This window comes from Equus caballus, chromosome 2 (genome assembly GCF_041296265.1).
Source record: "Equus caballus isolate H_3958 breed thoroughbred chromosome 2, TB-T2T, whole genome shotgun sequence".
In the NCBI taxonomy this organism is placed as follows: Eukaryota; Metazoa; Chordata; class Mammalia; order Perissodactyla; family Equidae; genus Equus; species Equus caballus.
Window position 1 is genome coordinate 37,829,817 of NC_091685.1, and position 25,611 is coordinate 37,855,427.

Here is a 25,611-nt window from a genome sequence, read left to right on the forward strand (position 1 = left end):
ACAGCAGCCAGGCACTCCAGGAAGCAGGGAATGCTGGCGAAGAACATTCTGGGCCAAGGGATCAGCAAATCGAAAAGGCCCCCAGGAACGGATGGCCTTAGGGCATCTGAGGAACAGACAGGACTGTGTGACAGCAAGCTTGGGGAGGGGGGGTCAGCCAGGGAGACGGGTGCCAGGTCACACAGGCAAATGCACCTCCCTCCCAGTGCACCACACGCAAGGCCCTGGGGCACCCGGGGTGGGGCGGGTGGTGAGGCTCCCGTGATGCCTTTCTCCCTGCAAGTGGCAGGTCTCTGGGAAGATCAGCCCTTCCTCCGGGGACCAGGGGAGGGGGGCGGGAGGGAGGCTGACTCGGAGGAAGTGCACAGACCCGGCTGGTGAGCAGCCCCTCGCCAGCAGCCCCCTGGCTGGTATGCATGCCCTTAGAGGGCCGGCCACGAAGCGCGTTGCTACAAGACCTCTGCCCACCCCAAGGCGACGTGGTCCGGGAGGGCGTCTCTGTCTCTCTCTGAGCCTCAGGGCGGGTGTGGGGGTGACCTGGTAGATATCTCAACATCTCATCCACGCACTCTCCATTCCTGCATCCCCCACCACAGGCCAGGCCCTGAGCTGGGTCCTGAGGACACACTGGTGATGCAGCCACACACCCGGTGTGTTAAAACCCAGCTGCCAGAGAAGGGACCCAGGAGCCAAAGGGAAGGTGTGAGTCACAGCGCTGGCCAGTCTGGACGGAGGGCGGTGCCTGGGAGTAAGAGAGATGGATGGAGGCCAGGACCGGGCGAGAGAAGGACGTGGTTTCAAGGTAAAGGGGAGAAAAGCTCCCCCCACCACATCACAGGCACTGGACACTGTCCGGGGTGTGGAGCTGGGATCAGAGACGCAGAGGGTTGAGCCACTTCTGCTCTCAGGAGGAGACGGGACGCTGACGGGCATTCTCAGGTTGGAAGCACGGGGTACAGACGGTTGGTGCATGGGGACAGACACCAGCACCTAGAGGGGCCTGGAGGGAGGGCCTGGGCGGGTGGTGGAGGGCCGAGGGTGGCATGAGCCGTCTGTAGGGGCAGCCAGCTCTCAGCTCCAGCTGACCGCTGACCCGGGGCAGCACGGGTGGAGGGCGGCCAGACCCACTTGTTTTCCACGAGAAGGTTGAAATGCAGACCGTGAATAGTTTCCGACATTCAGAAATTTAAAAAGCAGCATGCAGGCTCAAGACAACATATCTGCGGGTCACCAGTTTTACAGCCTGGAACAAACGAAGATAAATAAAACTCAAAGGCGCCTGGGCTGAACGGGAGAGGCTTCCAGCAAGAGGGGCGTTCTGCAAGAATGGCTGAAGGCAGAAAATGAGGAGCAAGTGAGAAGGAGCAGAACTGGAGAACAGAGAAGAGCCCCATGTAGCCCCTTCTACCAGCCCCTGCGTCGTTCCCCGTGCAGCTGGTGTGCGCATGCGCGCTGTCCCAGCCTTTCTGACCGCAAAGATATGGGGACAGAGGCACAGCCCTGGGAGACTGTCCCCTGGGCTCCTGGTCTGATGGAATCGAGATGGGGAGCAGCAGATGCCAGCCAGACCCTGCAGGGACCCCCATGGGCAGAGGTTTCCTGGTTGCCAAACAGGACAGACAGGGCCCAGCCCAGTGCTGGCACCTCCGGGGATCCTGGGAGGTCCCAGCTCACCTGAGGAGGAATGTACCTGAGGGAACACATGGAGCTCTGGTCTCACCTTAAAGACACACGACTGCAGAGACTCCCCTCCTGCCAGGCAGCTGCCCTCCCAGCCAGCCGGACCCTTCTAGGGTCAAGTGACAAGGCCCATGCGCCCCCTTTCCCTAAGGACTCAGCCCCTCCTGCCGCCCAAAGAGAAGTCCCTGTGCTAAGCACTATTGCTGAGCAGCGGTGGCCTTGGTGGCCCGTGGCCTGCTCCGTGCTGGGTCTGAAGTGTGGCAGGGTGGGTGACAAAGTCCCGAGGGTGTCACTTCAGTCCTGGGGGCTGCCCGTGCCCAGGGGAGCTGACTGAAGTGACAGGAGTCAGTCCTCACACCCCTTTACCAGGAAGGTCCTACTATCACCCCACTTTGCAGATGAATAAACTGATCATCAGAGGGGCTAAGGGACTGGCCCGAGGTCCCACAGATACTGTACACTGGAGCCAGCACCTGAACCCTGCACCCCTGACCCCGACCCCCACACAGAACTGCCTCCATCCACGCCGAGAGAAGACCCAATGACAACAGATGAGTGACAGTCCACGCCTGAGAGGAGGGAAAGAGAAACAGGTGAAAACAAAAATACATGCAACTGTATGTTCCCAGAGTGACCCGGAGTCATGCAGAAACGCCGAGCAGCGCTGCCCTGAGCCCGGGCGCGCAGGCGTGCACGCAAAACCCCAGGAAGGCTCACTGTTCCTGTTCCAGGTGATGAAAGGAAACCACGGTCGCCTTGGCACCTGCAGCTGGGCCTCAGCACATACCTGTGAAGGTGGCGGTGGAGAGTGTGGCAGGAGTGGCAAAAGGAACTGCCTAGCAGGGTCACGTGCAGGGACCCCAAGAGCCCAGGTGAGGGAGGAGTCCCCAGAGTCAGTGGTCCCAGGGTGCCAAGAGCTGCAGGCCAGGAGGCCCTGGGGGCGGTGGTCCCAGTGTGCCCAGAGCTGCAGGGCCAGGAGGCCCCGGGGGCAGTGGTCCCAGTATACCCAGAGCTGCAGGCCAGGAGGCTCCGGGGCCGGTGGTCCCAGTGTGCCCAGAGCTGCAGGGCCCAGAAGCCCTGGGAGCAGCGGCTGCAGCCAGGCTTTCCTGACACCCGCTCCCTACTTCCCAGGGCCAGACCCACTTCAGCCTCTGGTGCTGAGCTGTGCCCCAAACAGGCATGGCCGGAAGGGGGATAACCCCGGCATGCCAGGACAGATTTACAGATCCACTCGGCACGGCGTCCGGATGGAATGCAACCCCGGGTCACTGGATCTCCTGGCTTTGGGATGCCACGTCTGAGTGCTGTGTGTCATGACTCCCAGTGCAGTTGCTGGCTTTTAATCCCAATTCCCTCCAGCCAGCTGGGCAGGCAGAGCTCCAGGCAGCCCTCACTCCTGAAGCCAGTCCCGGCTCTGCCCCAGCCGCCAGTGAGCAGGTAGGCAGGACCGAGAAGCCGTGGGAATGCTGCCTCGGCCTGGGCTGGGGTCCCGCAGGGGAGGGGACCATTCCTCCTCGGCTCACAGGCAGGTGGGCAGGCAGGAAGCCAAGAGGAGGAGGAGAGGGGGTGACGGTGCAGGGCCCCCGCGCAGGGAGCCTGAGGCCAAACGTGAGGAGAAAACAGGTCCCCTGTGCAGCGCACCCTCTGCGGGGAAGACCACCCCCCTTCACCGCCCGCCTCCTCCCTGGCCCAGGCCTTCCTGCTCAGGGCTGGATCCCGTTTCCACGCTACACCCCAGGCTTCCTAAACCCCAATCTGATGTCACCACTCCCTGCCTAACGCCTGCAATGGCTCCCTGGTGCCTGCAGGCTGGAGGAGGAACTGCCCTGCACAGGTGCCCCAGCCCCTCCCTGCAATTTGCCCTCTCTTCTCTCTCACATCTCATCTGCCGCCGAGTCCCGTGGATTCTCCCACCGGTCCTGCTGGAGGACTGTGACAGTCTCCTCCGCCCCCCAGCCCCCATCCTATTCTCAATGCAGCAGCAGAGGGGCTGCTTCAAAATGCAGATCAGACTGAGCCGCTTCTCTGCTCAAAACCAGTGCATCCTGCCATGCGTGTAATAAAACCCCAGCTCCTCCCGGGACGCACAGCCCCACCATGGCTGCCCCTCCTCTGTCTCCCGCTCCCTCCCCGTCCTCCCTCCACCTCCACCAGCTGCCTCCATCCCCCAGGCATACACAGCTGCCTCCTTCCCACGTCTTGGGTCAAAGTCCCTGCTCCAGAGAGGCGTGCTCTGGCCACCGCATGCCAAGGGTCCCCGTCTTCCACGCCTCCCCATTTCACTCCTTCATGGCGTGTGCGACTATCTTCTCTTTTCCTCATCTGTGCACTAATTTGTTACTAATTGATGCTGGGCTGGGAGGAGGCGCAGAGCCTGTTCTGTTCTCCACCACACCCTCAGCACCTAGCCCTGGGCCTGGCATTTGGCCAGGGGTCAATCGATATTTCTGGAATGAATGACTCTCTTTGTTTCCACTACCTGGCAGAGTGTCTGCTCCCATGCATTTGATGACGCTGAACAGGGCAAGTAGCAGCGGCCACTGCTGATTCAGGACCTACCGACGACTCAGCTGTGAATGCAGGCAACACACTCGGGGCCCAGTGTCCCCCAGGCCAGCCTCTGTGGAGATGGACAGCTGGGGCCCCTCGGAGCCCCCACCCCCAGCACACAGCCGAGCCCTTTACTCAGATTCTGAGGTGAGCTCCACTTTCCTAAAATAACATCAAAATAAGGCAATGTCGGGTTATCCCTGAGGTCCTTCGAGCCCCACTCAAGGAGGGACCGGGGTCCCGTGCTCGAGCCACCTCTGCTGCACGAGAGGCCGCCTGTCCCTTCAGTGGCACTTGCCCAGCCTGGCACCAAGCAGGCCGGCGGGACCGCCTGGAACGCGCCAACCAAGGAGAGCTGCGGCTCAGCCCTTTCTGGGATTTGCTGCTTTAATATTAAAATACTCATAAAGAGAAATAATATCACTGTCACGAGTTCCCATCTGCGAACGAGGATTAACATCTGTTCCCCACGCAACGCCAGCGTAGGGCGTGTCCTGGTGAAGCGCACAATGCATGGTGGGGCTGGGAAGCGGCCAGAGCCTGAGCGCCACGGTCTCCACAGCCCGCTCCTGATGCGCTTTATTCTGCGTTATCATGGATGCAATAATGTCATCTAACGTGTGGTCCGTATTCACGCGTCCCCACAACTGCGTCTGTGGGTTCTTCACCCCCCAGCCAGGATGCCAGGATCCCAGGGTCATGCGCTGCCGTGAACTGTCGAGGCTCCTGATTCTGCTTAAATGGAGGAGGGTCCCTCTGCCTTCTGTGGGTCTCCATGACCTCGAAGCTGCCCTGCCCCCAGTCCACCTAATCTGTAGGGGATCCTGTGGTCTCAGTGCATCGGATCAGGACGCCCATAATGGCAGTCAGTCCCTTCCTGGTGATTTTCTAATTAATTCTACATTTATTAACCAGCGTCTATCTTTTCCCCTTGTTCCCCCGTTTTAACAATCTGTGTCACTCATTCTTCTTTTGGGTGTTCAAACTGTGCCACCTTCATCAGCATGAGCCCCTTCGAGCCAGTGCCTGGGTCTTTCTGACCCATCTGTCTTTGAACGCATCCTTGCTTTCCAGAATGACGAGATGCTCTGGCCACACCTGGGTACTTCCCACGGCCCCACACCTGGAATCCCCCATTTGTCTGAGGAGCCCTGGCTGCTCCTCACGGACTGAGAAGCCGGGAGCCGTGGGCACGAGGTGTGCACAGTGCTCCTGGGGGTCACAGCTTCTTCACTCGACCCGTGGTTACAACTCATAAATCAGACAGACAGACAGATAGATGGACAGACACATACACATAAAATCAAAAGAGCATATCGATGCCCAGACTCCAACCAACACCTGCCCCGACCCCACATCCCCTTTTCCCACAGGGAGAACCCTGGTACCTGACAGTGTAGATTTACTCATTTGCTCTACTCTGCATTAAAAAAATCACTCCAGAATTATTACACCAAGAGCACTGTCACCAAATCTACTATAAAAACTGCAAGATCTGTCCCCTGCTTTTTTGTTCTCTGGAGCCTTCCAGTGTCTCCGTGGGGCGCAGAGTCACTTGTTTTGCGTTGTGACGCTCTGCCCTCAGGGCAAATCCCTAGGCGTGCACGGTGGGGTCAGAGGGTGAAGCCACACATGATGTGCCAGCTAGACCCTCACGTGCCTCCCCGGGGCCCGCCATTCTGCCTCCCCACCAACCCCGTTCAAGAGTGCTACTCCCTACAGGCTCGCCGAGAGAGCCAGTGTCATTTTGGACTTTTGCCAATCTGACAGGAGAGCAGTGAAATCTCAGGGTTGCTTTAATTTGCATTTTCAATAACCGTCTTCATCTGCTGCATCCACTGTCAGCCCTGGGACCAAGGCTCTGGCCCTGGGGTCAAGCCCAGGGCTCGTCCTGAAGGTGCTAAGCTGGGCATCTCAGCCGGCCACCCAGCAGGAACAAACGACGCTCACAATGAAGCTCTGACACCTGTGGGTGGGGAAGTGGGGCCTGGGTGTCCAGAGAAACCTCAGAAACACACCTTCTCGTTGCTGGAGTAAAGGGGCCCCGGCTGCCTTCAACCAGCAGAAGCAGAGTGCTGGCCTTTGATCCGATGACCACAGACGAGCTCCAGGCTCCCCGACAGGCCAGGAACCCCTTCAACAGGGCTCCGAGCAGGAGGCTGAGGGCAGGGGGCCGGACCAGGTACGTGTGGGCTGTTGTCACTAATCGGGACTTCTTTTTCCTCCGTCAGTACCTGCATGTCCCATGCGAGGCCCTCGAGCCTCAGGAAGATGTCGCTGAAAATTCAGGTGGTGAGATGCCCAGCACGGTGCTCTGGTGCCCCAGCCACTGCATGGTCACCAGCACCTGGCCGGCCCCAGTGCCAGGGACTCCTTCTAGGTCTCAGGATGCTGAAAACAGCAGCCCTGGCCCAGGGGGGACAAGTGGGGAGCCCTGGCCCATCCTCCCAAGCCTGCGCCTGCCCACCTTCACCAAAGGCTGCATCTGAGCGGCTCAGAGACTTCGGGTGTCAACAGACAGGTGTATGGTCTTTACGGTATGATGGTTAGGAGGGCCGCGTCCGAGTGCCAGTCCCGGCTCCACCACCAACCAGCTGCGTGTCTGGTGCAGGTTCCTTCCCCCGGGGCCTCAATGACCTCATTTGTAAAGTTGGGGTGATAACAGGACCCATCTCACAGGCTAGCTATGAGTATTAAAGGGGATCATGTAAGCAGAGAGCCTTGCACACAGCAGGTGGTCAATAAATGTTAACTCCCTCCAGGGGGTACCCCATTCTAGACCCAAGCTGGCTGACCAGGATAAGTTCCTTCCAACAGACACTTCCCTTCTTACTTTCTCTAAGTGAGAAAGGCACCTAGATGGGAGAGCATACCTGGGGCATATCTGAACAAAGTCAGGGCTTGGTATAAAACTCAGTAAAAACGCGTTGCTGCACCTGTTCTATCCTAAAATTCTTAAGACAAAATCGAGAGGGAATTGCTCCTTAGGCCAATCACAATCGGCCAAGATGGCCACGACTCGTACCCAGGGCTGCCATAGACAGTCACACAGCTTGGGCACTGCCTAAAAGTATCTGGTAGGTGAGCTGAGTGGGGCTGAAATCTAGATGGTGTTCTGTTTGTCAGGTTGTGCAGATTAACGTAGGGCTGCAGCCACCTGAAAGAGATGCTCCTCTCTGTTCCCTTACCAAACGCTGCAACAGGGCTGAACCCCCCAGAGACGCAGTCACACACAGATGCCACTGGTCATCAAGCTACAGGTCAGTGGGACTGTGTTCACTGTGATGGGGCACCTTTTCTTAATCTGTCTATGTGCCTTTTTCTAATTTGCACAAAGACTCCATATAGGTTAGTGGGAGACCCACTGACATTTACAACCCAATATGCATTTACAACCCACAGGTTAGTGACAGGGTTCTACTTCTTGAGCTAAGATCTTTTACCTACAGAACTGCTCTAGTCAAGATCCCACCAAAAAAATTTAGAAATCTGTTTCAGGAATGGAGACATAAAAAGTGAGGAACGCCGGTAAGCACGCAGGGTTGAGAGTTAGCATGCAGGTCTGGTCCAGCTCCTGGCATAGCTACGGCACGTCACTCCCCGCCAGAGCGTGGCCTCCAGCTCCCGGCTACTTTCCCTCTCTCCCTGGGGAAGGAGGGTCTTCTCCAGCATCTCTCAGATCGCACTGTTCCACAGGGGAGGCGGCTCTGGCCCTTCTGGGAACCTGACCCCTCCAGGAACACCATGCTCCCCTGGGAGACACAGGGGCCATGTGGGTGAACACGACAGCTGCCTGGAAACGCCGCCCTGTCAAGGCATGACACGCTCTTGTGAGACTCACCCAGGAGCCCTGGAGGCCAGGAGCCAGGAGCCTCCTCTGGCTGCCCCACCTCCCTTCACTTTCCTCCCGAAGCTCCATGCGAAAGCTCTGTGCCGCCAGTGTCAAGTGGAGATGCGCCCGTGACTGAATGGCTGCCTTCTCCGCCTCTGCTCCCTCCCATCGACCGCACCTCGGAACGGGTTCCGAGACGCCCTGTGCCTCTGTTACGGTAAAGATTGTGTCTTTCCCAGGTTCATAAAGAAAGGAGTGGCCTGTGGTGCCTTGTAAATCACGCTGCTGGGCGGGCAGGCGGGCGGTCTCAGGGCATGCGGCTGAGCCGGCAGCAGCAGGAAAGGCGCAGGTGGACAGCTGAAATGCCTCCCGTCCTGCGGGACAGGCGGACCCCATGGCCACCTCATGGTCACCTGTGTACACCATGAGCATCCAGCCTCCACATCTTTGCTCGTGCCATCCCCTGACCTGCAGTGCCTGCCTGACACCTGTCCGCCAGCTCAGATCCTGCCTGTCGGTCAAGGGCTACAGATCCTGTCCGTCCGGGACAGCCCCAGTTTATTCCTCTCATCCCAGCACAACTTTTAACAGGCCCTCTTTCTCTTGCAAAACTCTCCCACTTTGGACAATAAATTATATGGTCACTCTGAGTTTAGTAAAAGAATAATAATAAAATAACGGCAGCTGGTATTTCATAAATAGGTACTTACTGTGCTAACCTCTTTCACAAATCATGTCACTTAATCCTCACAACTACGGGGTAGGTGCTACTGTGATCCCCAGGGGGACAGAGAGGTTGAGCAACTTGCTCAAGTTCCAGGGGAGAGGACCCCAGGCCTGGCCCTGACTCTGCCACCCACATGACCTTGGGCACATCACGTGACTTCTCTGAGCCGCTGCTCTCCACGTGTAGAAAAGGAAGGAGAGAAACGATCCTGGAGGATGGAGGGGAGGCTCACACCAGCCCCTGCTGCTTTTCCGGTTGCCGGCTCATTGCAGGTGTTCAGCAAAGGCTGCTCTCTGCCATCTTCATTTCTTTCCTGAGAAGCCGGGCTGAGCCCAGAGCCACAGAGGGCACCTTCCCCTCCAGCGTCAGTGTGTCCTCATTGCTTGGTTTGAACAGGGAGACCCCTGCTGGGCCCGCTCCTCGCACCCACGCAGAGTGTCACATGGCAGAGATGAAGCTCCCCTATTTGGGGCCAGCGCCCTCTCCTTACATCTCCCACCCCCAAATTATTCATCCTCTTTTCCATTTACTATTAAGAAACTGAACAGCAATAGAGGCCACCGTGCCTTGGCATCATAGTCCCCTCCCAGGAGCAGCTCGGAAAGCCCACCTCTGTTGGGAATGCCCTCACACTTAGAGGGGAGCAACGCCCCGCACACTCCCACGCAGCCCCCAGGGCATGCAGAGCCTTGAGCCCGCATAAACGCCAGCACGTTCTGTGGCCCCCAATCACCACCGGGAAACTGCCCCATAAGTGCAGGCAGCCTGGGGATTGGAATGCCCGAAGAACAGGAAGAAGAAACCCTCTCAGATGAAGAGACACCCAAAAAAAGAAGACCACCTCCAGGGGCGTCATGGGGGGGCATGGAAGAGCCCCAAAAAGGTGAAGGAGGGACTGTTTACCAACTTCTCCTGAAGAGGGGACACAGCACCTGTGAGATCACGCCCCTCTACCCTGCCCCCCACACCTCATCAATCCAGTTTCCAGGTGCTTTGACAACCCAGACATCCAGCACAACGTCACCAACCCGCCGGTTCTCTCTGCTCCCCATCTGGACCCGCTGCCTCTAAGAGGCCTCGAAAGAGTCTCCCTCCCACCCACATCCACAGGGCTCTGCAGCCCCAAACTCCAGAAAAGATGCTCACCCACACGTTCTGCACCATGAAGATCTCGAAGAATCATTCTGACTCAGGCCCTGCCCGCAATGCCCATCACCCAAGGGGACAAAGAGGTCCTGGCAAGAACGGGTCTCAGCTGGGAACGGTGGAAGCGAGCAGCCCTTGGGCAGACGCTCTGCCTGGAACAGAAACGCTGCCCTTAAGATGCCGACACACCCTTCACAGCAGGCGCGAGGCTTCAGTGACACTGGACGGCACTCAGCCCTGCCCTGGGGAGCGGGCGCAAGGCCTGGGGCCGGCAGGGCGACATGGAGCCAGCCCCGAATAGTCCTGGTCAGTGTGGGGGCCTTTAGCCTCTGTGGCAGATCTCTGGAACCACCCTCCTCTGGGACCTCCAGGCAGAAAACGGCCCTGCTCTGGCGGGACGGGCAGGAGCCCCTGGCCCCTCTCTCCCCTGAGTGCCACCAGGCCCATCCCATCCTGTTTTGCCCCCGAAAGAAGCAACTCTCCCCCAATCTGTAGTCACCTGAGGAATGCAGTGTGAGGAAGAGGGAAAGGCGTGCACTCTTCCTTGCTCTCCACTGACCCCGCTGCCAGCCGCGCCTCGGCAGGTGCACAGATTCCCCAGATGACTCAGGAGCAGAGGAGCACGACGCAGTCCAGGGGTGGCAGGAGACAGTGCTTAGGATGGCACCAGCAGGTCACGGAACTAGAAAGGCCAGGTTGGGGGACGCCACCCAAGCAAGAGGATCTTCCAGAATCTTCCACAGACCGGAGGCACCCACACGTGGGGTGGGGGCCCTCCCTCTGCTCTTCACCCACTTCCTGAGCACCTACTGGGTGCCAGCCCTGAGGGCCCAGCACCTGTCCCGGCTCTGCTCTGTGCCCCTTCCCCAGCCTTGCTTGCTGCTCGGTGGCAGGAACGGGCACAGTCACGGAGACGCAGAGACAACGCGCTCAGACCTGACTGTGACAGTCCTGGAGCCGCCACGTTTTCCATCTCACGTCTGCACCTCAGGCCCAGGCTTTAAGCACCCAGCCACGTGCTGAGACCGGTGCTGAGCACTGCGAGGTCGAGAGAAGGGTTACTGGCACCAGACGGTCAGCGCTCATACAGCCGGTCAGCGCTCATACAGCCGTCTAGCTGGGCCCTGCCTCCAGGGTAGCTAAGGAGCAAAATGGACTGAGAGAAACATGGTCCAGCCTCTTCTGGGACTTGGCAGGGGTCAGGGACATCGACTGGTCCTGGGCCATCCTTCTCCTCCTGCCTAAGCCCACAGGTTCCTGCTCAGACCTTTCTTTCCCTGGGCACCATGCTCTGCTGGCAAGGCCTGAATCAAAGCAATTTTCTGGATCTTTAAGGCCTGGAGCTCGTGCACGAGTGACTTCACTGGACTCCAGGGGCTGCAAAGGTCAGCAGGCTCAGGGCTACTGGGTCGGGCAGTGGGGTGTAGGTCCTGAGGTTTCTCTCTGGGCTGGGGTGATGGTGGTAGGCCCTGGGGCAAGCAGAGGCCCAGCTGGTGTGACTCAGTGACGTCCTACTCTATTACCACTTCTGCAGTCAGCCGGGGTGCTGGGCTTTCTCAGAGGTTGGGTGACCCCCCTGCATAGCTATTTTCCCTTCATCCTGAGGATGCTGCTGGTGGTGCATCAGTCAGGGCTCCTGCAAACACGCAGCTCAACCCTCATTTTCCAGATGAGGGCTGCAGAGGTTGGGGCAACACCGACAGAGAGCCCTGGACTCCTGACTCCGACGTGCCCCACGGCCTCTGAGTCGCAGGCCCAGCCTGTCCCCGAGATCCACACCACAAATGATTCATCATTAAAACACCCGTGAACACTTCAACAAACAGCAGCAGGCGCCCCAAGGGGCCGTGAGGGGAGTGGCTGGAGCACACAGCTCCCAGAGCCAGGTGCACCCTCCTTGGGTTAAATTCCACCTGCCAGCCAGTCACTCTGTCTCTCAATCTTCTCATCGGGAAAATGGGGAGGATTATCTGGGACAATTCATAGGAATTACAGCCCACGCATTCCTGGCCCATAAAAAATTCAATAAATATACATATCTCATCATGTTAATTATATGTACATTAAATATAAATGTTATTTTTAAAAATATTATGGAGCCATTGGGTTTTAACCTCCACCATTTCTCTACCAGAGTACCTGGCCCCAGGCTGAATCAGAATGTTCCTTTCTAAACTGTTCTGAGTTTTTAGCTCAGTGCCAAAAAATGCCTCTGGTCCTTTGCTGCCACCACATCAGGCCCTGGGCACGAAGGCCTGTCCACACGGTCGGAACTATTTAAGGAGCTGGGCTGGAAGTCCAGGCCACAGCACATGCAGCTCCAGAACTCTCTGGGCTCTAGCTGTTCCTGGAATGTGACCCCAGAAACCAGGGGCACTGGGACCCCGATAGGACGGGGCCCTGCAGTCTTCTCGTCCGCCACGTCCCTGCCGCTGGCCAGCATGCCAGCCTGGCCTTGAGGACTCTGCCCACCAGGGGCTGGGTCCCCTGTGACCCACTGAGGCCAGCACGCAGGGCAGGGAGACAAAGCTGAGTGATGTGGCCTGCGGGGTGCTGAAAATGCTCCCCACCCCAAAACGCCCCAGCCTCACAGCTCCTAAACCACTCACCCGCTTTTAAAAACAGCTTCATTGATTAAAAATGACATCATAAACTGCATGTATTTAAAGTGCCGCCATTTGCTATGGTCTGACATGAGCACACACCTGAACACCCATCACCACGATCAAGATAGCAAACGCAGCCATCACCCCAGACGTCTCCTCTCCCCTGGGAAACTGTGCTCCCCCCCTCCCCCACCCCAGGCAACCGCTCGTCTTTCTGACCCTGCAGATCCGCTTTCGTTTTCTAGGGTTGCAGCTCAATGCAATCACAAGGGATGTAGTTGTTCTCTCTGCACTCTGTCCCTCAGTGTCATCACCTCGAGCCCCCCATGTTGGCGTATCAAGCCTGCCGCCTTACAGCTGAGGAGGATCAGCGGTAGGACGTCCAGTCTGTATGTCACTCATCTGTCGAGGGACACGCGGGCTGTTCCAGGTAAAGCTGCCACGGCCACTTGTACAAGCCTTTGTTGGGTGTCTATTTCCTAGGTGAGTAAAGACCCGGGAGTGGACAGGCTGGTCACATCCTGCTCAGTGGAAAATGTCTACGTTCCCGCAGTATTACCATCTCCCAACGCAGACGGTTTCGTTTCCGCCGTGTTCACTGTCGGCTTCTCCCTCCCCTCTGGGGCAGATGGTATTTTTGCAAAGATGGACAGAGTGGTATCTCCCACCCCACAAGCTTTTCATAGTGTGGAGTCTGCCTGGCCCTCTGGCAGGCCTGTCACCGACAGAATGTGGCAGAAGTGACGCTAAGGGACGTCTGAGGTCAGGCCACGAGAAGCCTGCAGCTGGCACCTGGGTTTCCTGGAACCCTCTGTGGGAGCCCTGAGCCTCCAGGTAGGACGTCTGACTTCGCGCTGGAGGGGCCACCAATGGGTGCTGTGGCTGCCGGTCCCAGCCGAGCCCAGGCATCCCCCAGGGCATGGGACGTGTGAGGGAGGCCATCTTGGGCTCCCCCGTGGAACAGCACTGAGGGGCCGCCGCTGACACCACGCGGAACGGAAGAAGCGCCCAGCCAGGCCCTGCCAAGTCCCTGACACAGAATCAGGAGCCGTAAGAAAAATGGCACTGAGACGTGGGGACAGTTCGTTACACAGCAGTAGGAACTGGCATACCCTTCTCAAACGTAAGCCCCGCGAGAAACAGATCTCTTGTCTTTTTTCTCACAGATAGACCCTAAGGGACCAGAACAATGCCTGGCAAATAGTAGGACCTCAACAAGTGTTTGTTGAATGAATAAGTGAGAATTCTGGATAAGACTTTATTAACGCTGAAGAGATTTCTACTGATCAAAAACTAACACTGGTGCCTTGTGAGGCTTGGGACTTAAAATTCAAACACAGAGTGGCAGGGTGTACGACCTTCTCAGAGCCTCAGTTTCCTCAACTGTAAAGTCAGGCTGACTCCACCTACGTTGTTGGCTTGTTCTGAACATAACATGCAGATGAGAGGTGTGGAGGGCTCAGCACAGGGCTGGCCCCAGAGGTCCTGGGTAAGGCTTGCTAAACTGAGTGAGCCTGTGTCACCCAGCTCCCCACCCCCCAGCACGTGATTCACTCCAGGCCCCCAGAGTTGCCTCCTCTCCTGACCGGTCACCAGCCTGGGCAGCTCTTCCAGGAAGGACGCTCCCCCCACGCACCTGCCTGAGGCCAGGACAGCATCTCCTGGGGAGCCGATCAGGGCTGAGCAGTCACGGTCGAGCCCCATCCGACTTGACCCTGCGTCCATAGGCACCGTGGGCCAGGGCTCGCCCCAGCCGAGCACGGCCGTCCTGGAGTGTGGGCATCCACACCGCCTCTGAGGAGGACCCCGCAGCTCACGCCAGAGCTCCCCTCCCAGGAGGGAGGCCAGTGTGGCTTCCATTTTCCTGCCCCGGGTTCAGGGCCATGTCTTGACCCATCACGACGGGATGGGCTCAAGGACCCACTGTGGCTCCCAATAGGATTTAACGGGGTCTCGGGCAATAACGGCCTTTTGACAGCAGCTCGAGAGCCTGGCTTTTCTCTCCCCGCGCTCTATTCTCCTCTTTCGGCCAGATCAATCTCCAACCCCTCCTGGGAGGGAGGTACAGATTAATTAAAAGCAGAGGTTCAAGGCCTGCAGCCCTTGCTCGCACCTTAAATCTGGCGTCTGCAGCCGCTGAGCCCACTGGCATCTCCAGGGGCCAAAGTGTGTCCACCAAACTGCAGAGGGAAAGAGGGGGCATGGGAGGAGAGGCTGGCGGCTCGTGCAACCGGGAGACCCACCCTGAAGCCTTTATTCCCTGGGACGACTTCCAGAGCAAAGGTTGGGAATGAATCCACACGTGCGGGGGCCTCCAGGGGCCTGAGCGACACCCAGCAACACTGTGCTTCCAAACGCAGATCCGCTCCTTCACCACCTCACTCCCTCTCTGGCGCCAGGACTCCCCTAAGGCCTGGGAGTCAAAGAAGCACCGGCCAAAGCAGAGGTCTGGAAGCCAAACTGGGGGTCACGTCTTGGCTCCAAAACCTACAACCAGGAGACCTGAGACAAAACCCCCAAGCCCTCCCATCCCCACTTTATAGACGGGGAAACTGAGGCTAACAAACACCATCCACCTAACAAGGCTTGTCGGGAGGATGGATGGGCTCCCGCAGGCAACGCAGCCCAGAGGGTGGTGGGCCCGTGCCGAGGGCTCAATAATGGTCGGCTGAAGTGATCACCACTCAGAATCGAGCCGCCTCGTGCTCACCCCTCAGTCGTCCCAACGACAAAATGGAGTTGACAGGTCCTTTCTCAACAGGGAGGGGAGCCGGGTCCCGGTACGCTGGGGGTGAGTCCAAGGGCGTGTCTGTATATTTTCAAACAAACCAGTCTTTTGAATTTTCTCAAGATAAATGCAAGAGTTCCACGATTACAACATTAATACATCATGGGATCTACTGAGAATCGGACTCAGAGTGTTGAAGGAGAAGCCGGAGGGCAGCTGTTTGCAAACGTGAGGAGGGGACTCTGGCCTGGGCAGGCGGGAAAGGTGACACGGGGCCTGGGGGGAGGGGAGGGGACTGGACGGGCTGCCTTGCCCACGCAGAGAGTCAGGGCTCAGTGTGACAAACCCCAGACGAGGACGAGGAGTGGGGACATCAGTCACTCAGGTACAAAACCCAATAACAAGCTGGAGTCAAAAGGGACAATGTGGCTGCAACGTGTTGATGATCAGTCAACAGAACCCCAGACTCTCGGACAGACTCTGGAAACAATTCTACTCAAAATGCTCTCCAGGGCCGGCCCTGTGGCCGAGCGGTTAAAGCTCCCCACGCTGTGATTCGGCGGACCCAGTTTGTGGGTTTGGATCCCGGGCATGGACCTACTTCACTCATCAGCCATGCTGTGGAGGCGTCCCACACACAAAGTAGAGGAACATTGGCACAGATGTTAGCTCAGGGCGAATCTTCCTCAGCAAAAAAAGAGGAAGTTGGCAACGGATGTTAGTTCAGGGTGAATTTTCCTCACACACACACAAAATTTTAACAAATAAATAAAATGCTCTGTGCAGTGGATCCACAGCAATGGCTGCCAATGGCCCCGCCTCCCTGTGGCCACAGCCTCCCGGAGCCCCCACCCACATGACACTGGGCCTGGTGAAGTGACTTGCTCTGGCCGATGAGACATCAGCAAAGATGATGCAAGAGGTGGCTTGAAAGGCCTTGTGCCATGTACCACGTATGTAAGATGCTGACACAGGGACTCTGCAATGCTTGCGTAAATCTCAAACTACTCTCAAAGGAAATATTCATTGTTAAAGGGAAAAAAGCACTTGTGCATTAGGACGCATGCCCTTTATGGGAATCCAGGGCCATGGCAAGCAGCTAACCTGCTGGAGACACACGGCCCAGCCGAGAGCGGCAACAGGACAGCAGAGGTTCTGGGTACTTCTTCCACCTGACCATAAATTACTTTCACCTGGATCAAATTTAGAGTCTAGGAGGCCTTTGTGGGGGGGTCCGTTCACAATATTTAAAAGCAGTCAGTAGGAAATCAGGAAGACGTTCCACTGGTAGAGTTGAAACTCTCCGGAAGCTTCCACTGAACCCTAAGCTTTGCCAGTAAGAGTGTTCTGCATCAGGGCTGTGGGACAGAGCGGCTGGCTCTGGGTGGGCCCCCTGCAGCAGCCCCGAGGGCCATCGCGCTAGATGGCCTAAGACACGGTCGTGCCCTCACATGTATGACTTACTGGAGAGGAACACCCAGATCAATGCAGGGCAATTAGCTGCCCAGATGAACACACCTGATGGAAGGAATGAGACAAAGAATGCAGTGCGGCTGGGGGAAAGGAAACAGGAAACGTTAAGTAGCTTTTCAAACCCACACGGCACTGTGGACACAAGGATGTGTGTGCAAGGAAGAGGTGGGCAGAGTCCTCCCAGCATCGACGACACGGCATTCGATTCCACAGCCACTTGGGCCACCTCCTACCCCACTGTCTGCAGGCCAGGTGACACTCGCAGATAGCTGGGGCATGGCTGCACCTGCTGGGAAAGTAAGGACACTGGTGGCCCCTCCTGCCCAAGGCCTCAGAGAGTGTCTGCAGCCTAGAATTCTTCAGAGCAGGAATGTCTGTGGCATAGATGCTTATCTGCAGGCCTGTCTGGCCACAGAAAAACATCATTCCGTCGGCCTGCACCGAGTGCGCTGTGCGTTCCAGGCAGGTCAGGGCCTGGGGCCTATTTGCCTCTGAATTCTCTGAGCCACGGGCACGGGTCCTAGCGTGGGGAAGTTTTCAGGGACCATTTGTCGAACGAGCAAATGAAATAATAAAGCGCAGTTCCTCCCAGCAGCTTGGTCGCGGGCAGGTGACTCAATCTGAGGCTGGAAAGAGGTCCCAACAGACCTTATTCCCTCTGCTAGAGAGAGGACACCTGGGCGGTGTTTCTTCTCCCCCACGCTCAACAATCATCTGCTTTGTCCAGCTGAGGAGGCCTGTTCTGTGCTGGGGCTGGGGGCAGCCCGAGAGGAAACAGATGTCTCCTGCTGCGTGCTGAGTACCGAGGGAGGTCAGCATCGAGGGCTGCGAAGCACATGAGAGGCCCTCGTGAGTTTCCTACTCCTGCCGTAACAAACTACCACAAACGGAGCAGCTTGAAACAATACAAATTTAGGGGCTGGCCTGGTGGTGCAGCGGTAAGTGCACACATTCCGCTTCGGCGGCCCGGGGTTCACCAGTTCGGATCCCGGGTGCGGACATGGCAGCGCTTGGCAAAAGCCATGTTGTGGTAGGCGTCCCACATACAGAGTAGAGGAAGATGGGCACAGACGTTAGCTCAGGGCCAGTCTTCCTCAGCAAAAAGAGGAGGATTGGCAGATGTTAGCTCAGGGCTAACCTTTCTCAAAAAAAAAAAAAAACACACACACAATGCAAATTTATTCTCTTATAGTCTTGGAAGTCAGAAGTAGGAAATAGGTGGCAGGAGCCTAAAATCAAGGTGTGGGCAGGGCTGTGCTCCTTCTGCAGGCTCTGGGGGAACTCTGAGTCCTTGCCTTCCCAGCTTCTAGAAGCCACGCACGTTCCTTGGATCACAGCCCCTTCCTCCATCTTCAAAGCCAGCATGGCGGCCGAGTCTCCACACTGAACCTCCAGCCTCTGTTCTGTCGTCACGTCACCTTCTCTGCCTCTGACTCTACTGCGGCCTCTTCTGCTCTGAAGGACCCTTGTGATTACGCTGCACCCACAGGACAAGCCCCCATCTCAAGGACATCCCATTAGCCACCTTAATTCCCCTTTGCCATGTCACTTACTAAACACACTCCAGGAACTAGGATGTAGACATCTGGAGCGGGCAGGAGGGGGCACGATTCTACCAACCACAGGCCCTGAACTTTCAGGCGGAGAAGGTCCAGGAAGGTTCCTAGAGGAAGTGGAGCCTGAACCAGGACTCGGAGGACGAGTGACCATCAGGAGGCGGGGAGAGAAAGAAGAGCAAATGCAGAGATCCAAAGGGGAGACAAGGGGACGATGGCTGGGCACATCCAGGAACCACATGGACGTCCACGGGCTGGAAGGAGATGAGGCTGCAAAGGCAGGGCGAGGGCGGGAAAGGGAAACGGGGACATCCTAAAACACCCCGCTTCTCACACTGCCTCTGCCTGCTCAAAACTCTATGACCTTCCGGGTGTAGTCCCTGAGGCTGACCTCAGGGTCATGACCATGATCGTCCCCCACAGCCCCTCACTGCAAAGCCTTGATGTGAACTTTCCCCTCCCACCCCCTCACACAGGCTGGTCTCCGTGCCCGTGCTCAAGCTGTTGCTCCTGTAGGAACACCCTCTCTGTCCCTGCCAGCAGCCCCGAGGGCTCCAGAGCCGCCTGCTGAAGTCCAAGCTCGGCTCTACGCACGTGCTGTTGTGTGAATCCCGGCACATTCACAGCCATCTCCTGGGCTTGTTGTGAGCATTAAATGAGCTACAGTGTGTGGCACAGAAGAGTGCTCTACAATGCTAGCTGTCACCACCACCACCCCGATATCCTTTTGGGGGTCCATGAGGAAAACTATTTGCATAACAACACTACGATGCTATTCGCCTTTTTTTTACTGTGTTAGCATTAGCACTGTTGATGCAAAAGCAACGCTGGATAAAATGCCGGCATCTTCGCAGAAACCACGACAGTGGCATCAAACTGTGTTAGCATTCATCATGTTCTTCACGCCGTGCACTCGCAGTTGAAAACAAGGGGGACAGGTTTACTTAAGAACGTCCTTGCTGAAGCAGCAAAAATTGTTAATTTTATTAAAGCCTGACCCCCAAGTACACGCCTTGTAATAAAATGAAAGTACATTTAAAGCTCTTGTGGGGGCCGCCCCATGGCCGAGTGGTTAAGTTCGCGTGCTCCACTTCGGCAGCCCAGGGTTTCACCGGTTCGAATCCCGGGCGCGGACATGGCACTGCTCACCAGGCCATGCTGAGGCAGCGTCCCACATGCCACAACTGGAAGGACCCACAACTAAGATATACAACTGTGTTCCAGGGGTCTTTGGCAAGAAGAAGGAAAAAAATGAAATCTTAAAGCTCTTTTGCTGCATAACAAAGCACAATGGCTGTGTTGAGGGAAAACATCTGAGTGAGTAACTGTCTGAGTTGCCAGCTGAACTAGCCATTTTTTCATAGAAGAGTATTTATACCTGAAAAAAACAGTGACTAATACACTTACTACGGGATCCGGCAAACTACTGAACTAAGTCAACAAATGAATTAAGTGAGCCTGTCACTTCTCAGAAAACAACTGACCACATTTTTGCCAATGATAAAACTTGAGCTTTTGGTGCCAGCCCCGTGGCCGAGTGGTTAAGTTGGCGCACTCTGCTTCAGCGGCCCAGGGTTTTGGCGGTTTGCATCCTGGGCGTGGACATGGCACCGCTCATTGGGCCATCCTGAGGCGGCATCCCACATAGGACAACCAGAGGCACTCACAACTAGTTATCTACAACTATGTACTGGGGGGCTTTCGGGAGAAAAAGAAGACGAAAAAAAGTTTGGCAACAGACGTTAGCTCAGGTGCCCATCTTTAAAAAGAAAAACAAAACCTTGAGCTTTCAAGCAAAAATCAGAATTTTGGCAAACTTGATCTGCCGCTATTACTTTAACAGCTTCTCAAGACTTAAAGACTTTTCTGATGACACTGGTAGTGACGTTAACAAACGTGACTTTTTGACATTGGATAATGACATACGTCAATACTGGAAAGATCCACGTCATTCAGTGAGCCAGGATTTTCCGGGGGATCAACGTTAGATGTTAAAAAAATCATGTGTGAGCACAATTCCATTCAAAGCCCCAGTGAGACCAATGGCTTTGTCCGCCCTAACAGAGCTCACAGCGTCACGAGATAAAGTTTCAGATTCCACACTGCAGCAAACATCTAAGAAACTACCATTTGCTGAGTTTTGTATGGCACCAAAGAAAAGCACCCACGATTATCTAATAAGGCAATTACCACACTCCTCTCTTGTCCAACTACATACATGAGTGACGCCAGAATCACAAATCACAAAAACCAGAATAGCAAATCACAGCGGCCAGACTGAATCTCAGGGCAGGTGCGAGGACGCAGCAGTCTTCTACGGAGTCAGACGTTAAACAGGCTTTGCAAAAATGTAAAATGATGCTCCTCTTCTCACTCAGACCTTCTTGTTTGGAAAAATACAGTTGTCTTTCATTAAAAAATAATTTTGTTTATGGCAACAGGAAATGGGTTTATTACTGTTATTTGACAAGAAATTATTGAAGATTTAGACCTGTTTTCAGTTTTAATTGCTAAAACAGTAAATACCAGTAGATCTAAACCATGTAAACAAAAGCTCTTTGGCATCCTCAATTTTGGAAATGGAAACTGGTCTGGAGACCAGAAAGTGTGAGAAATGCTGTCCTAAGAAAAGAAACAGATTCACACACACGAATCTTTAGTGTGGTGTTACATAATGGCAAAACGAACAGAAAAACGTGGAAACAACTTAAATGTCCAATAACAGGGAAGTGGCTAAATAAATTATGGTGCCTCCATTTGGTTGAACATTAAGTAGTCATTAAAAATTATGTTTTCGCGGGCTGGCCCCGTGGCCAAGTGGTTAAGTTCGCGCGCTCCGCTGCAGGCGGCCCAGAGTTTCGTCGGTTCGAATCCTGGGCGCGGACATGGCACTGCTCGTCAGACCACGCTGAGGCAGCGTCCCACATGCCACAACTAGAGGAACCCACAACGAAGAATACACAACTATGTACTGGGGGGCTTTGGGGAGAAAAAGGAAAAAATAAAAAAATCTTTAAAAAAAAAAAATTATGTTTTCGGAGAGTATTTACTGTTGTGGGAAAATGCTCAACACACTCGACATGCCACTAAGCGATTAAAAAAGGGAAGAAGCAAATTTTCATTCTCCTCCTTTCCGTAATGCCTTGATTCACAGAGAAATCAATGACACTGAGGGGGCCTGCGGAGATCAACAGACACCCCAAAGGGTCCCACAGGCCACAAGCTCCCCACGTGTAGAGCTTGGGAGAGGCAGGGGCTCTAGGGTACATACACAATGACACCATTCTTTCCTAAACAATCATCCAGGGCTTCTGGCTTTAAACTCACGGCGAGACCAAATCCTAAACAGAATATTCCCAGACTCATCCCCAAAGAAACCAAAGAGGCTTCAAAACCCTGTTCTCCTCAAACCCGATTCTTTTCGTTGCTTGGAGGTTGGAACCACAGGCTGATGCTTTGGGGGTATGCTTGCATTCCTAATCCTCTTATGTGCTGGAAAACTCCTGTCTCATCCAAACCCAGACTGAAGCTGGGGGTGGGTGGGTGGGGACCTGCCTGAGTGGGAGTCTTTGGGAGGCTTCTTGTTTTCCCATCGCAGGTACACCGGCCGTTAGCAAGTGTCACCCAGCATCTGCCGATCACTCATAGGAGCATGTAAATCCCCTTTTGCGCCCCAGCCTCCTTCTGCCCACATCTGTCTGCGATTTGCGCAGCACATGCTGTGGCTGGGGAGGAAGCATCTTATTATGACTCTAGGATGCCAGGCAGCATGCTCGGGGCGGCTGAAGGGGCCCACTTCTCGGCTTTTCAGGAACACTGCCACCTTGAGCTTGGATGAGCTCGGGGGGTCTAAGGCCTGGGCCACCCTAATGGGAACCAGGAGACCAACATCTCCAAGCAGATCCCAGGAGGTCTGCCAAGCCCCCTCTCATCTGATAATCACTAAGGATTTGCACTAATGGTCTGAGGCACTGGGCCAAGCACTTCACATCTCATTTAATCCTCAGGACAACCCTCTGAAACAGCTACTATCATCAGACCCAATTATAAGAAAAACAAGTATTGTTACCGTTACCCTCAGCCAGGGAACTATGGCTGGACAGCGGGAACTATGGTTCAGAGAGGTTAAGGAATTTGCCTAAGGTCACACAGCTAGTAAGTGGTAGAGCTGGGATTCAAGTCCAGATCTGACTCCAGAGTCTGCTGTCCCCATTACTGAGCTACGATGGCCTCCAGTCTCTCTCTTCCAGGTTGACTTCATCCCAGAGGCAAGATGAGGTGTGCTGGCACAGTAGAAAAAGTTTCCGACTCTGGTGCTAGTTAGCTCTGTAACCTTGGCCAAATTACTTAACCTCTCTGAATCTCCCTCAGGTGTCTTCATCTGCGAAAGGGGGTAGTACCTCCTAACAGGATTGGGGTGAATGGCAGATCACGTGCTTACAACAGTGCTGACACAGCTGGTGCTCCACACAGCTCTCCTTTACTGGATACGGACAAGTCCTTGTCAATGAGGTTATCGTTCCCACAAAGGAGCCGCCTCATCAGGCGGATCTCCGGGTCCCTGGGAAGACCTCTGGTGATGACGAGACATCTTAGAGCACAGTTAGGACGTCCCCTCATTGAGTTCACCATCACTGTCCCTCGCTCGGATCGGGAAACAGAGGTTTGGAGCGGGAGGGCTGCGGTGCCACGAGCTGGGGCTCTGCTCACGCCCCTGCCCAGTCCTTCAGGCGCAGGAACGGCTGAGCGAGGATTCTCCCTTCACAGGTCCAGACGGGCAAATACAGGGAGAATTCTTTCCCTGGCTAAGGGCACGGGACGCAGGTCCCAGAATAAGTCCCAGCACAGGTGGCTGAGATGGCGTTTGGCTGCCTCCCAAGACAGTCCCCACTCTCCGCGGGACCATAAAGCTCAGCGAGACCAAAGGGCATCCGCGTGCACAGCCGGGCCCAGCGGCACTCCCTCTTGGGAGGTTCCTGGGACCCGGGTCTCTGTCCTGAGAAGGGGAAGGGATGTCACAGGCCCTGGGAACCTGGGAGTGGAGGGCGGCTGGCACAGATCTGCCTAGACGCTGGATGATTGCAGAGAGAGAAAGCGGGCGCACTCGGCACGACTTCCCAACCACGCCATGTCGGCTGGATCCTAACACACAGCACCTGCCCACAGCGACCCGAAGAGACCCCCAGAAACTGCCAGAGTGGCCCCCCGGAGACAGAACCCCAGCAGAAAAGGTGCCCCTGCCTTTGAGAGTAACACGCATTGCCGAGAAGAACCCCTAATGGTGCCGAGGGCTCGCCTGCAGCGACGTTTCCCCAGCTTCCTGGGGGACGGTGGCGGGGTGCTGGCCTGCTCAGCCCTATGCTCACGCCACACCTCCGGTCAGGGAAAGGCTCTGCTGGAGCCCACTAACTGGCCACAAAACCCACTCCCCCTCCCCGTCCGTGAGACCTGGAGCTCGACATGGCCCCAGCACGGCCCACTCTGCCCAAGGGGATCCCTGGCCCGGGTTTCGGCTCTTTGCCGGGTCTCTCTGGGATGAGGGGAGCAGAGACACCTGCCAGCCGGCAGTGCTCCCTGAGTTGGGCACTGGAAAGAAACATTGGGTTCTCCGGGCCACTCCGTTTGGGAGCTTCTTTGAAGAGCAACCTGAAATCCAAGCCATACACCTGCTTTGGCTTCAAAACGAAGTTTCTAAAGAGTATTTATCGTCCTAGTAGACGGTAAGTGGAAGCAGGCTGCCAAGTTTTATTGCCATTTTTCCCCAGGAGAATCAAAGACACAAGGGGCGGCAGACCCTAAAGGCCATTTTCTCCCCTGGTATTCCTCCAGTTCTCCAGTCCCTGTTAGGGGCTGGCTGCCAACCCTTCTCCCAAGCCCCACCGAGTGTGGCAGGAGGGCCCTAGAGAGGGGGTACGTCCGTGGCTGGAGCCCCAGGCCAGCTGTCAGGAGAGCAGGCTGCACATGTGGGCCCACTGGTTTCCTCGCTTCCTAAAGTGGTTTGTGGCCACAGACATGTTGGCCGCATGGTGGTTCCGGGTCCGTGGTCCATCTTGGGAAGAGACCCCCTGGGCCCTGACACCACGTTCTCTCCCAGCCCCTGCCCGCCCGGGGCTGGACGCTGCCCTTCTCCTCTGGACCAATATGAGAAGAGTAAGCGGGAGTGAACTGGGTCGGACGTGTCCTGAATCCAGCACGTCCACGCTGTCCCGGGAGGGGAGGCGCCAAAGGACCCCGAGTCATTTGGGACTGGGAGGGCGGAGACCCAGGTGCTGAGTCAGCACCCTGGACCAGCAAAGATGCCCACCTGCTGTTCACACCTTGGAGGGAGGTTCCCCACTACCAGTCATGACGGAGAACATGTGGTGGCCGCACGGGAGGAGGGCATGACACCTATACTCAGCCCTGGGAGACGCAAAATTGCTTCCAAAGAAGGGACCGGGTAGCTTCAGTAGGGGTCTTGGCCCTGGGAGAGCCTCGTGTCCACGCCACTCCCCTGCAGAGGCAGGGTTGTGGCTCCACACCCGCCCAGCGCCCCAGGCCAGGGAGGCAAGGCACAGCCGCCTGCTCACTCACCCTGCAAGGCTTCTTTGGCTCTGGCTAGCTCCTGCTCCTTCTGGGCCAGCTGCACCCTGAGCTCGGTGGCCGAGAGGACCTCAGAGGACTTGCCGCCCTGCGACTCCTCCAGGTCCTTGGTCAGCATCTCCTTCATCTGCCGGAGAAGGTGGACTTCCTCCTGGAGCCGAGACACTTCCTCCCGCAGGAGCACTAGGGGAGAAGGGCACATGGTTAGCGGATGGGGACGCTGGCTTGGGCTCGCTCACATTTGCGGGGGACTCTTTGAAGGTGCCCCAGCTTCTCCTGTGTGCTCTGCACTCAGGGCCTTTCAGGAAGAAAACCCCCCAAAGCCACGACCTTATTCCAAAGAACCCTGGCCTGCAGACCCCCCTCCCATCCTCTAGAGGTCTGTGGCTGCTGTTGCTGCTCCCAGAGTGTCCACTCCAACAGCCAATGGGCTCCCTCCCCAAAAAGGCGGGAAGAAGCGGGAGAAAGCAGAGCTGGCGGGAGCGGCGTTCCAGCCACGAGCAGCCGCACGCAGGGCGCTCCAAGGGCATCGCATCACTTCACCCTCCGAGCCTCCCGGGCAGACACCATCCACCCCGTGTGCAGATGAGGAAGCCGGGGCTCGGAGAGATGAAGCGGCTCCACGAGGTCCTAACATTCGTGGGCGGCAGAGCTGGGATCTGAACCCAGACCTGGCCGACCCCAGAGCCTGAGCAAGCAGTCGGACGGACTCTCGCGAAACGGCCCTAAAA

The 25,611-nt window shown here is 56.3% G+C and overlaps 1 protein-coding gene and 1 long non-coding RNA gene across 6 annotated transcripts in view; one reads left to right on the plus strand and one right to left on the minus strand.

The window, feature by feature from the left end:
- KAZN (kazrin, periplakin interacting protein) overlaps positions 1-25,611 on the minus strand; it is a 1,019,918-nt gene that overhangs the window by 91,194 nt on the left and 903,113 nt on the right. For all 5 annotated transcript variants that reach the window (XM_070252888.1, XM_023627332.2, XM_023627339.2 and 2 more), the window contains one exon: positions 24,872-25,063. In XM_070252888.1, the coding sequence (XP_070108989.1) occupies positions 24,872-25,063 (192 nt within the window). The remainder of the gene's footprint in view (positions 1-24,871; positions 25,064-25,611) is intronic.
- Positions 814-4,645, plus strand: LOC138921030 (uncharacterized). Its single transcript, XR_011433196.1, has 5 exons — positions 814-939; positions 2,079-2,273; positions 2,412-2,552; positions 2,812-3,117; positions 4,167-4,645. It is a non-coding gene; the product is annotated as an uncharacterized lncRNA (long non-coding RNA).